The 14,026-nt window shown below is 31.3% G+C and overlaps 2 protein-coding genes across 5 annotated transcripts in view; one reads left to right on the top strand and one right to left on the bottom strand.

Moving 5' to 3' along the window:
* LOC100649807 (gamma-aminobutyric acid receptor alpha-like) overlaps positions 1–14,026 on the bottom strand; it is a 103,885-nt gene that overhangs the window by 52,781 nt on the left and 37,078 nt on the right. The window lies entirely within an intron of this gene.
* Positions 1,419–9,766, top strand: LOC105665856 (luc7-like protein 3). The gene is made up of 4 exons (XM_012309609.3): positions 1,419–1,588; positions 4,583–4,788; positions 7,648–7,961; positions 9,280–9,766. Exons 1-4 carry the CDS (start codon positions 1,442–1,444, stop codon positions 9,522–9,524), a joined length of 912 nt encoding a protein of 303 aa, XP_012164999.2. The 5' UTR covers positions 1,419–1,441; the 3' UTR covers positions 9,525–9,766.

The following is a 14,026-nucleotide window of genomic DNA, read 5'->3' as shown; positions in this document are numbered from 1 at the left end:
ACCTACGTTCTCTTAGGATTTAAATCTTCAGGAGGTAAAAGTCGCATCTTACTATCTACTTTCTTTTAAATTATATTCTCATTTATCATAAAGACAGTCATCTCTTTCTATACTCGTTATCGTGCACGTAATAACAATACATAATCCTAAAATATTTAGCATAAATGCTTATTATGTAAATTAATAAATACGAAATTCTGTTTTCAATCATTTTTATAATTAGACTTTTGAATGATATTAGTAAATTATCTGAATCATCAATTCATCAATTTGATATAAAAGAACTGCCCCATTAAAAATAAGCTGTAACAACGATAAAGTTAGTAATTATTTTCAAAGTGCATTATTTATTTCGTTATTATCTCTTTTTATCGTATTTTATACTACTGTTATTATTATACAGGGTGTATACTGTACAGCTACTTTATACAGTGTGCTCAGTTATAAAAAAATCTGTTATAAAAAAATATGTTATCTTATGTAATATATATATTATGTTATATATGTTATCTTATAAAAAAATATGTTAACTTTAATTTGTTTAACGTAATGTATGAGAAACAAGAAATAACGCGACGCAGTATTCTTATGTTTGCGTTACCTTTGCATTCATATGATCTCTACCTGCGTATTCATCCAAAAAAATATAGTTACACCAAAATATACCTCTTTAGAAGCCATTCACTTTTTGTCTGAACTATTTTTTCATACAATGGATAGCCTGCGTATTACTATATTATACATATTTATATTTACGTATTGTATTACAGTATATAATTAATCATTCTTATTTATTAATATTATTAGTTATTACTTATTACATCACATGTTGCACATACTACATATATACTATACTTTACTATATGTCTGTTATATATATTAGGTTGTTCCAAAAGTTTCTTTCGTTTTATTTTTTTGTTTTATATTATTTTATTGAATTATGTATGATCCATTTTGTAGTACTAAAATTTGTATTTGTATAATTTTTTTTTAGTGCTAAATAGGTCATATATAATTTAGGAAAATAATATAAAAGAAAAATGTTCTGCATCCATTATTTCTTCATAAAATGAAAGAAACGTTTGGTACAATCTAATATGATTATATATATATTATTAATAAATTTATATATATATTATATTATATATGTACTATATATATATATTATATATATATTATATATGTACTAATATGTATTATATTATATATTATATTATATATGTATGTATTATATATGTATTATATATGTATATTATATATGTCTTATATATATGTGATATATATTATATAATTATATTATATTTAATACTTTATATCTATTAATATATTATATTTATTACATATTTATATAATTGTGTTATATATATATTTTATATATATATAATATTCATATTATTTTATGCATGCAGCATAGTTGCAGGAAGTTGGAAGCGAATCAACCATGGTGTATGCGTCGAATCCACGACTAATGAATCGCGTACTCGATGCCGTGGTGCATCTATGTGAGGGGAAAGGATCCACCGCTCGAGATGTCCTCGACTTCCTTCGACAAACTTCCAAGAGCGCCCCGAGGAACTTGACGATGCAGGTGACAGAGGGGTGAACGTAAATTAATTTCCTACGATTCCTAGTGATTCGACATTGTCAATTGAAAATCATACCATTTCCTTACGTTTTTCTCGTTTCTTTCTGCTTATTCCAATATTAATTTTTGCAATCGTAAAGAGTTGTTTGATTTTTCAAAGGTGGGACGAGTTTCATCGTATATTCATTATGCAAATGAAACGATTTAGTAAAGAACGGTACCGTAACGAAAGACGAATTTTTTCCATTACTCTTAGGATTTCAAACGATTTGAAAAATTTCTAAGATACTTATCGGTGTATCTCTTTTTTTACATAATAGCTAAATTTACAAATTTAAAGATACGTGGATTTCGATTATGAAATTATTTTTTTCACTTACGCGCAAGTAAATTCTGAAGGATGCTTTGCTCCAAATAATTAATAACTTAAAAATCGAGAAGAGGAGGAGCGATTTGTTCGAGTTTTAATGATCGAAATTTTCTAATCGCTATACAAATATTTTTAGTATTTTAATCCTTGAGGCTCATCTTTAGCTTTATCTACAGCTCGATTTCTATTTTTAGTCTTTAGTGTTCGCGAAAATTTTTTCTTTGAGAAAATTGAAAATTAGAAATTCCTCGAAATTACGTGTGATAGAAATGCGAACAATCTGTGAAGCGCTGGTTCCACGAATTTACAAGATTTTCACAATGATACTGTAGTTGGTTGTCAAACAATTCGAAGCGCTCTAAGAATCTCCGAACGTCTTTGATGATCCATCAGACGCTTCGAAGCTTCCATCCTTCGTGGAAGAAGGAGCATTTTCCAGCATTTTCCTTAATGCCGCAACTTCCAACGATTATACATTCGAACAGACAGTGTTTGCTCCTACTTATCTTAATGTTATATTACTGGTATTTAATATTCAATAAAATTCTGCTGGTAAATTATATAATTTCAGAACAATTTCAAGTAGAACGTACAAATAATGAAATTACTAACACTACGATTAGTCATACTTTTGACTGTTTGTTTCCTCACTAAATTTATATACACGATCGTTCATAAGTATACGGGCACTCTGATTAATTTGTAATAACAATATGCGAATTTGCGTACCAATTAATGACGAATTAACAATTAAAAGCAACACTCGCTACCTTTTTAGGAAGTCATTACAATATAAATCTAAATTACATATTAATAAACATTACAATAATATTACAATTACAATAATATTTTTATTGTATTTATAATACATATAAATACATATATTTGCTATTTAAATATCACTGGTAGTATTAACATTGAATGTCTTGCTATCAGTTTAGAAGAAGCTTCTTAATCTGTCTTATAATTCAAAAATTAAAGAATCTAGAGGTAAAGAATCTGCCAATATTCGTAATTCTACAAATAGCATGAAATTTATTGTTTTTACGAGTAACATGAAAATTACAAATGCTAGTTTTCTCGTTACATACATATTGACTCTGGAAAGTCAATTTAATCGGGTTCTAACATCCTATTATATGTATCTATGTTGATTATGGAGAACAAAATTACTGCAGCTTGATTCGACTGTAGTTTTATACAGTGCCGCGAATAATTGTAAACTCGAGCCTATTTTTAGATTTGTCATAATACTGAAACGGAAATTGGCAAAATTGTTGATATAGTTTCATATTATAATATAAAAGAACACTGAAGATACGTCAAACGAAAATTTTCTTCTCTCGAAGTTTGCAAGAAATGAAATTTTCTCTTAAAATTGTGTTTTTGACTGTACAAGAATATAAACTCGATGTTAACTTTGTTACGTTTTCGCTCAATATTTAGTAGATTTTCCTTTATTTCTGATTACTCCTATTAATCTGTTAGGTACACTACCCACCAACTTATTTAAAGTTTCCTTTCGAATATTCGCCCATGCGGATTTCATTTCTTTCTTAAGTTCCACGATATTTTCTATAGGCGGCTTATCCTGATTGTAAATCTTTTTTGCTATTGTACAATTCTCCGCAAGTTCTCGATCGGTTTCAGATCGAGACTCAAAGCTGGTCATGGTAATAATTCTATTCCGAAATCTTTTTTTCTTTAGTTGGAAGAATTTTACAATCAGTTCTCATTGAGAATTATAAGTAAATTATTCTGGCGTGGTATTATATCATGTACAATAGGTGATTATCATCTGTTTGATTCTAGCTGAATCTAATGTTTAAATCTAGAGGGTAATGTCTTTTTAGCTTGCGAATCTGATCTGTCGTGTCAAGTAATTGGGTAACTAGTGGGTTTTGGTGGTTGTTAATTCTTGTGTTATATCTATTACTGAATTTGGATATTTCTTCTTTAATTATAGGTATCTTAATGTCGCGATGTATTGTTTCGTTGGTAACATACCAAGGTGCATCTATTAAGGATCTTAAAGTTTTTGATTGGAATCGTTGAAGAAATTCTATGTTGGAATTACTCGCTGTTCCCCATAATTGGTTTCCGAAATCTTGAAACCATTATTTTGTAGTCGCAACTGTATGAATAGGAGCACTGTCTCGTTGAAAAATCGTTTCTCTGTCTATTATTTCGGTTATGAAAGGCAATATTTCGCCATGTAACATATCCTGACATCCTACGACATTCGATTAAAAAAAAATAATTTCTCTCCACATATCCAGAAACGATTAGTGGTTTCTCAGAAATCTCGAAAAAATAGTACAAGCAACGTGTTTGCGTCTATAATTATTTACAGCACTGTCAAAAATAAGAGGTAATACGGTAAACAATGAAAGTTTACAATATTTAGGCGATAAACGGTGTACCGTAACAAGAGCATATTTTTTATGTACGTTGAGAATTTTCACTTCTGGTATTTACGTAGACGCCTTGAAATAGGACTTGGATTACAAATTTTTGGTATTTTCATTATTTTTGTCCTCTCAACTTCTCAATTATAAAAGACGAAAGTGCGCTCGGCGTTTCCCGCAAGCTTCCCATTTGTCGTTTCTTATGAGAAAAGCTTTCAGGTTCATCGGGCTCTGAAGCACGCGGTGAATGCCGGATTGTTGCGGCATAGAAGTGGTCGTTACAAGGCAGTGTTCACGTTAAATCCAGCTCCGATTAAGCAGTCCGTGAAGGAGAATAACGAACAGAGATCTGCCGATGGGACGAACATATCCGACATACAACAAACGTCTTCGAGAAGTCAATCCAACGACGAAGAGGAAAATAGGTTAATTATTTAACGATCGATTAATTATGATTGAACCCAGAGTCCTTACGTTTTTGAGTTTTTATCACGCTAAACACCGCTACATTATATATTTCGAGAATCGATATATTACAATCAAAATGCGAGCATTCGTGCGTTTATTGGAAATTGAAACGTGCAAAAATAGGATAAAATACAGAACTATGTATAACGTATCCAAAATAGAGCACTCGCTATAATACTTAGAGAGTGGAACAAATCAGTATTTAGGTGCAACTTTTTCAGTTGTGTTAAGAAAAATGCATGTTTGCAAAGATACTCGCAATCTAACTCAAATCGACGAATGTAATTTGCGGTAACTTCTATCACTATTTTTCAATTGTTATTTACCACGCTATCTAATCGATACGCGATGAACGTGTTTATTTCTTAGATCACGCGAGAGAAAGTATCTTGGATAACAAGAACTTTCGTCCTCTGTACTTTAATAGCATGCCCAATCGCGTTTCATTATAACTTTCTATGATTCTCTGTGACTAGTGAGACTATGATCCAATTAATATCAGTCGGATAATATAGTTACGCAAGTTCTCGTCTTCGTAAAACGATGTTAAACGCAGATGTCACGCGGAGCAGAATGTCAACTTGTTCCTTTACGTAGGTAATCATTAAATTGACACGCTCCTTGAGCAGTTATACCTTTGCTCTAAGCACTTTGAGCAATTAATCTTTACAACCTTAAAAATATGTATATTCTATAGGAAATTAAGAAATACGTATATTCTATATATTTGCGTATTTTCGTCGAAAATTAAAAAATGTCAGGATGAGATGATCAATATCTCGAGTAAATAAATTAAACCTTAGACTAACATTAACGCTTAGATTAATTCCCAGTAATTTTGAATCAGTTCACATTTTTTCCCATATCTTTCTTGAAATTTTGCTTCCCTTAAGAACGATTAAGGTAACGCGTAGCAATAAAAAGCTATTTGACGATATTCTGGAAACTTGGAAGAGAAGAATTTTGAGCGGTTTTTTTAAACTCTACATAAAACAGAAACTCAAAAAATTGGGGCGATTAATAATGCAACAAGGTTGATATAGTTCAACAAATTTTTAATACTATACGGATTAGAATAACATTGGTAATAACATTATATGCATTTAATTGTCAGAGTAAAGTGTTAAATCATAAGTTTCCAACGTCTGAATTTATAGATGTTAGATACTAAAATGTATAATTGCTTTCGAACTACTCATAGAGTCTTTGGAAATTCTAGATTAAATGTTTGCCAACTACTTGCGGAACTGTGTTTTCCGCACAGTGCGATGGTTAAAACTGTAATTCGTTATAACGATATGAGGAGAAAAGGCGTTTTTAACGCGAGCTTGAATAATTTTTCGTGATTTCATTAAAATATAATACTATAATAATAAAAGAATTAGATAATGAAAACATTTTCATGATACGAGATAGAAAGAACAACTACTTTGCTGAAAGAAAATAGAAAAATAAAAAAAAAGACACTATTCGATAACTATTCTGTCAATATCCCGATACTTCCATTTCGGAAAACTTTAAATCAGTTGAAAATCGGTTAATCATTCTATGCATTGCTCCATACAATTTTCGCTTCATCCGAAAAGTCATATTTCTGTAATGCGACTGCAGCTTTAAAAGCACTGCATTCCAACGAACACGTATAAATACATATCCCCCGTTCTTACAGGAAAAGGCATTTTCCATTTCTATAGAAAGTTTTATAGATTTAAAAAAAATTGTATTTCAAAGACCACGTAGAAGTTTATATATCCTTCAGCCCTATAGAAGAGGACATTCGCTATTTTTATAAGAAATTTTATAGATTTAAAAAAGGTGTTTTCTATAGAACTCATCGAATATGTATCCCTTTTTCTGATTGAAAGAAGATCCTCTATTTCTTTTATAAAACTTACGCAGATTCTTGCAGATAAGAATATCGTCTATTTCTAGACAAGGTTTTATATATCTTAAAGCCCAGTGCGCGCGTTTTAAAAAATACGCACAAACGCGTGCTTCTCATTCTCATAGAAAAGTATATTCTCCATTTTTATAAGAAATGATTTTTTCCATTTTCAAACGTCAGAGAAATAAAGGTATTCCGCTATATCAGAAAATAGTTACTTCTACTGATTCATATCGTGTTTCATCTCAAACGTTCATAGGTAAACGTATTTTTTCACGTTCTGTTGCTATATCGGATCGTTTAAGCGTTCGAGCTTAATTTTCACACTGTTGCAGGATTTGGAAAAAGCTTGAAATACTTGTCAAAATCTTTGTAACATTATACGATTGTTCCTTATCTTACATAGATACAATTATTACATACATGTTGAGAATTATGAATCTTGATGGCCGAAATATTGTTATGGGAACATTGAATTTACACTTGGGATTAATATCAACATAGTCGTATATTTATTTTATGGACGATTTCTAGAATATTCATCGATACATACTTGCACGCGTCTTAGCATTTTCTTCCCCGACTGTTAACTGACTAAACAGTTTACATTCATGTTTTCCAGACGCCGCGCATACACATACCTCCACACACTGATACCCACATACAAGTATCTCTACTACGCATTTAACCCAGTCCAGCACACAAAATTATACATATCTCATACAATTATTCCTTCGCTAGATTCCTGAAGTATTTCACTTTTTTCCAACGTTCGTTTCGAAAACGTTTGTTCGAAGGAATTTTCAAGGCAGAGGTTTTACTTGAACCATCAACGACTCGACTTGTCTACGCAGAATTAAGTTTAAGAATCTAATATATAACGAATATGATATGAAATGAATAATATAACGGTGGAAATTAATCGTTTAAGGGAGAAACGTAGGAGGTCACGCGGCGAGAAAAGACGAAGACGCAGCGATAGTCAGAAAAGACGAAAACGTCGCAGCAGATCCAGGAAACGCGACGAGCCAAGGCACATCGGAGAGATACGAAAGCTGAAGTACAAAGAAAAGGGGGAAAGTGTTCGGTCACCACGACACAAGATCTCGAACAGCAGGCTTGAAGCAGATATTGGAAACACGTCGGGTTCGCCTAATCGTAAAAGAAGCAAGACGAAGCGGAGGGATCCAAGTAACTACAGCGATTTGTCGGACTGTAGCGACTACGAGGATAGAAAGGCCAAAGGTAAAAACTACATACAATGCTACTTACAAATACCCAGACACTTTGGCCGACTCGGAGCAGCAATATACGAAAACTAAATAAAATTAGAGTAAACTGACTATAAGTAAAAAATTAATCTTATAGAATGTTATACAGTTTGCGAGTTATTAGATCGTGAAACACGATGCATGAAATTACCGGTGTACGAATAATTGGCAATTAACCGTGATTAGCAAAATTTATGTAATTTATATTTTTATTATCTGCTATTTGCTTTTTTCCTGCTATTTCATGTTTTTGCTATTTATATTTTGACAAGAGTTATCTTATATTCTGATAAGAATCCATCTCGATATCGTGCTCGTCTGAAGACAAAGGACTTTTCGAATAAAAGAAACCGGGTAAAAGGGAGAAAAATCGAAACCGCAACATTTTTACTTACAGGCTACTTAAGTGCACTCAAAGCAAAATCTCCGAGATGCTTTTACTAATTCTTCGTTGTATTGCTCCTCTTTATGGATATACAGCGTAAACCTCTAAAGATGGGTATAAAAGTTTCGATCTTACGTAAAAAGTGATAAAAAAATAATATAGATAAAACGAAACCTTCCATCTTCTTCCAGCCGACACAGTATAGCTTTGCTTAAAATTGAATTTTTATGTACGCGTATCACGTTCGCTGGAGATTCGTACCTTTTATATCTTCGGTATCAAGTTGATGGTTAATTGAAATGAAATGAACAATAAACAATCTTCTGTTATTGAACGATACGTTTAATAACAAAGTCCTTGAATAAAAAACACTTTACTTCGAGTTACAATAACAACGCTCGCGTTTACTACGCGCAGTCCTCTTTGTAGTTTCTCTATGTATTAATTGATTTCATTTCAATTGACTTTTACCAAAATATCGATATCTGGCTGAATGTTCCTTCCCTTTGGTCCCTTTTCAGCCGTTGCTATCTTCGTTTTTTAAAGCCTCTGAGCTTACGGCTAAGTTTAGGGCCTCTTCTCTAAGGGAAAAGAGCGATTTGTCTCGCGTCTCTATATTTAGACGCCGAGGACATTTTTCAGAGCTCGGTGAAATTAAACCTCTGCTCGCCTATTGTGTCTTATTGAGCTCATTGTCAGAAGACTGGCGACTATAATACTTGATTCAATTTGTGGCATAAGGGCAGACGTAAATGACAAATGATAAAGAACCCGCTTCTTTTGTTGTAACAAAAAGTCGTAGCGACAGAGATTTTGTTCTCTCTTCTGTCCTGACTTATTTTGTCAACAGGTGTTACACGAACTCTGATACGATTAAGCGAAAAGAGTTGTATAAATTATTTTGCAGCGAGGAGGAGAAACTCGATGTGTCCAGAATCTAGACACGACGGATTTGGCAAACAATATAGGAGATCTATATCGCGGCATCGCAGCCCTCAAAAACAACAATCGCAGCAATTAAATATGAAATATTCCAACGACGACAACGAAGCAAGTAAATTGAATGCCAACGAGGAAGGAAACGACGAAGCAGATCAGGAAGGAGGGAAAGAAGAAGAACCTAATAACAGCGGAAGTGGTAGCACGTTGTGAAATCGTGTGAAAATATGTCAGACAACGAGGACTATCTGTCATGTCTTTCGTGTCTTATATTAGCATTATGCAAAATTTTTTATAATAATCCGTTCTTTTTGTAAAACTGTGTAGGATCGTGTTCGGGAAATTAAATGTGTCATTTTAGTAAACAACTAACAAGAGTAACGTTATTAATAACGCTGCAAATGTTTCAGCATTATTCATATTCTTACAAACAATATCGAAGGATACGCTTCAGCTTCCAAGTGTGGTATCATGGAATTTAGTGAAATTATAATTTCTTCAAGTTGTAACATGCTATTACTCTCTATTTCACAACTCTCGTAAGCTTAACTTAATATGATCTATTTAACATAATACGATCCTTTTGATACGCGCGTTCTCTTGATTCAATCGTATCGAATTTTTATAAATAAGTTACGCATTTTCATGCGTGTATAAAAAATTTGAAAGTGCGAAATTACACAGAAATGAATTAAAAAAAAAAAAATACATCAGATGTAGGTAAAATAATTTTTTTTTACCGAGACCACTTTTTTAACTATATTCTCGAAAATACGAATTTGCATAAGGATCTGCACTCTGCCTCTAAATCTCACACAGACAATACACGTTCTTGCCACGTGTGATCAAATTTTTACGCGGTGCAAATACATGATAATTCCACGTATAAGCACATTGCTCGAACCACCCTTCACTCGCAAACGATATTTCAGCGTAAACATCTATTCACAGGTTTTAATCATTCGTCATCCATGCAATTTTTCACTCCCTTGGTACTTTATTTCACGGTTGCCACGATGTATCATTGAGATTTTGCATCAAAAAAGGGAACCCTTATCCACGACATGGATTGTATCATCAAAAGGATATTCCTAACTCAGGACCAGTAAAGAAGCCTCGAAGCAAAACATTTTTCAACGTAGTCGCATGGCTAAAGCTTTCTGGTGTTTATCGGTTTAGCCAATGGCGCTTTTCTTACTGCAGAAGTTCCTTTCGATACGAGGTCGTACGGTTTCCAGCACATTCTTTTTCTCCTGTATAGATCGTATCCCGTTAGTTTTTCAAAGCATCGTTAGACGAAACACGTGTAATCTGCGCTCGAGTATGTTTCAAAGTAGTACGACTTGATTTATTTATTAAGAGCTATTAATAATTAATAACGTCGTGTAGAACTTACTTCTGTGAATTAAATTTGAATATTATTGCGACATTTTGTTGATTGAGAGATTAATTATTATGTTATTCGTATCAATTATATTACAGAGTTTTGCATATATGTTAAATTAATATTTTCGTGAAAAATTACTCAAATCACTGTCAAGCAGATTTTCGATAACTATATAATGAGATCGATAAATAATAATAAATTGGGAAGGTTTCAATTTTGATCCGGTATATTAATCAATGTTTGGATCAACCGAAATATAATGAATAATGTATTTCCTTGTCATCGTTACTAATGACTAATGCTTTGATTTGCATTTATTTGCAACTGTGTTACAAATCTAAAACTAATCGATATAGCTCGAATAAAACGATCGTACGAGGATTATTAATCGGTTAAAATTACGTACTATTAAATTATTATAGGAGAACTTATTTCACTGTAACGTATATACTAAAAGCATCGTAAACAGATGTTATGCTTAAGTAAACTAAAAAAAAGTAAAATTGTAAAGTATATCAAAAGTAAGTTGGATGATGCAAATTGCATAATATTATTCCCACCATTCATCTGTAATTTATTCGAGTCACTCCATTTCTTCCTGCAATTTTTCAGTCGATTAAATTGTAAGTTAAAGCAGAAAATATGCTCCACAATTCTCTTTTCTTATAGCAGATTTATAAAATTATAAAATTTACAAATAATCTAATCCATACACCTTTTACGAACAAATTCATAGACAAAACTAATCCACACATATTTCATTTTTATATTACAAACGGAACGAATCTGTACATACAAATCTTTGAAACTTCAATTATTATACTTTTAATTGTACGACTGCATATTATACGAACTCTCCATTATAACGCTTTAATCTCCAACGCGAGAATATAGGTCAAAGAAGAAAAATTTTTTAACCAACTCGTATAATACCACTCGCTCTTAAAAACGAACCAAACAATGCAATTTCGAAATCTCGCGTCTTTAGTTTGACTAAACCAATTCAACCAGCTATCCATGCAAAAATTCCCGTATATGTACACAGAGTCTATCTTCTCTCTTGTTATTACGTGAAACTGTTGTTCGAGGACATATAGATCGTTTCATAATATACAAGCATAAAATACAAAATCTGCGATTGAGGTGTACACATATAACATTTATTGTGTTAGTTGATATTATTCCTGGTTTATAATCACATGCAGGTATATGTCCATCACGTTCGGAAAGCTAAAATATTGGACCAGCACAGTCTACGAATTTAAAAATCATATATCCTTATGGAAGCTTTTAAATATATTATTTATTAAAGATTTACTATTTTTAGATTTACTACCTTTTACTATATTTACTATTTTTTTTTTTTTTTTTTTTTTTTTTACTATATTTGATAGATTACTCATATTTATTTAAAGATACTTTTTAATCTATTTAATACTACAGATCTATCGTATTTACTACTTGTTAGGGATTTTTCGTTTTTATAATAATATTTTAATATTGAATAATAATATTATACTTTTCTACGGGTTCATTTCGACAGCTTATTGGTTCGTATAAAGATTTTTATTAATCCATAGAAATTTCGTTCATAAGATGATTACGTAAATAGTTGCTACATTATTTGTTTGCTATATTCATTTTGAACATAATTATTTGGAACTAGACGCATTTAAGATTTTTAGTATAGCTTTGGTATCATAACACGAGTTGTAAGAAATTCATTTTACAATAAATTTCACCGCATCTAAATGTGCTCTTTACATGTTGGAAAACTTTGTCAGAATTTCCGACGGTTTCATTCGCTTTTATAGACTGTCTTCGTAACTTTATTGGCCACTCAGAGTCATAATTCAGTTAATAAAAGGCCTTTATAAGAAACAAAGTGATTATAAAGTTGTGATGTTCTGACAGGTTTTTAAGCCTTTTAACATAAAAAATAGTACGTTACTTGTTAATAATAATATCTTTTCTACAATAAAGAATCAGTCACACTGAAGCGAAACAGAAAAATTGTCAATAATTTAATTTATCTATATAATCTTGTACTATTATTATTTTTGATAAACGATCGAAGACTTCTCGTAGATAACACTGTAAGTGCTAAACATCAAATTTTTTACGAGCGAGAAAATACTTCACTGATTTAACATTATCTTCGCAAGTTGAATTGTTTTGATTATTATAAAATCTTAAGTGTACAATAACCCAAACGAAAAACTTTCCATTTTTTTGCACTAATATAGTCGAAATTCATCAGGAAAAGAATCACAATTGTAGAAAAGCTTATATGTGCTACATCTTAGTTGCAGAGAATCAATCCTCTTTGCCTCTAAATAACTTGTATAAAACACAAAAAAATACATTTATTTAATAAAATAAATATAATTAATCATACATTTCAAATACTTTTTATTTTTCTTACGAAAGTGCATTTTATAATGTTCCCAGTAAGAACTATAGGATTGGTCATATTTAGTGACCATGTGTTTGAACATATTTATCGCATAATTGCACTTACGTTGTTTTACACGGAGATAATGTTAGACGTACCGGTGGCATCTTTCAACTATTAGTAATTATTATATCAAGTAGTATTATATTGGTAATTATTATATTGTTATATTAAGCTATTAGTAATTATTTACAAATAAAAGTTGCTATTAAATTCTGTGCTACGATATTTCTATTGGCATGTAAGACATTACACAATAAGATTTTTAAATTTTTGCATTTACGTTATCGTCTACAAGAAATCTTCGATTAGTGTCTATAACTACTAACGAACAATCGTATATAGCGTTGGCTGTTGTTATAGTTGTTATGGCTATTAACTAGAAGCAACTAAATAGTTCTGTATAAACTCACATTACTAATTACTGGTACACTGCATAGAAATTATCTCGACGCGTTTTTTCAGAAAATATTCTTTTACGAATAACGATACCAGCCGAGAATCAATGTTTTATTATTTTAACATTTTATGTATTACACGTATTAACACATTTTGTTATATCACATTTATTAATACTAGATAATCAAAGAGTTTCATGACGTATAAAAACTGGGTATAATAAAAAGTTTTCATAGTTGTTCAAAAGATACTAGTGATTATTATAAAAATATTAAAAGATAGAATGCTATCCTTCTAAAGACAAAGACGAATGGACCTACTTTGAAAAAATTCTTTGTCATAAAATGGTCGCCTTTCTACACGTAGTTTTTCCAGTGCAAATTTATCTCGCTCAGGCAATATCAAGATACATACTAAGTATTTACCGAAGCACCCTATATATTTACGGTATCGAGGCTTTCACGCGATTAGATT

The sequence above is a fragment of the Bombus terrestris genome, chromosome 6 (assembly GCF_910591885.1).
Source record: "Bombus terrestris chromosome 6, iyBomTerr1.2, whole genome shotgun sequence".
Lineage (NCBI taxonomy): Eukaryota > Metazoa > Arthropoda > Insecta > Hymenoptera > Apidae > Bombus > Bombus terrestris.
Note: the sequence above shows the minus strand (reverse complement) of the source record. Positions and strands in the feature narration are given on the sequence as shown.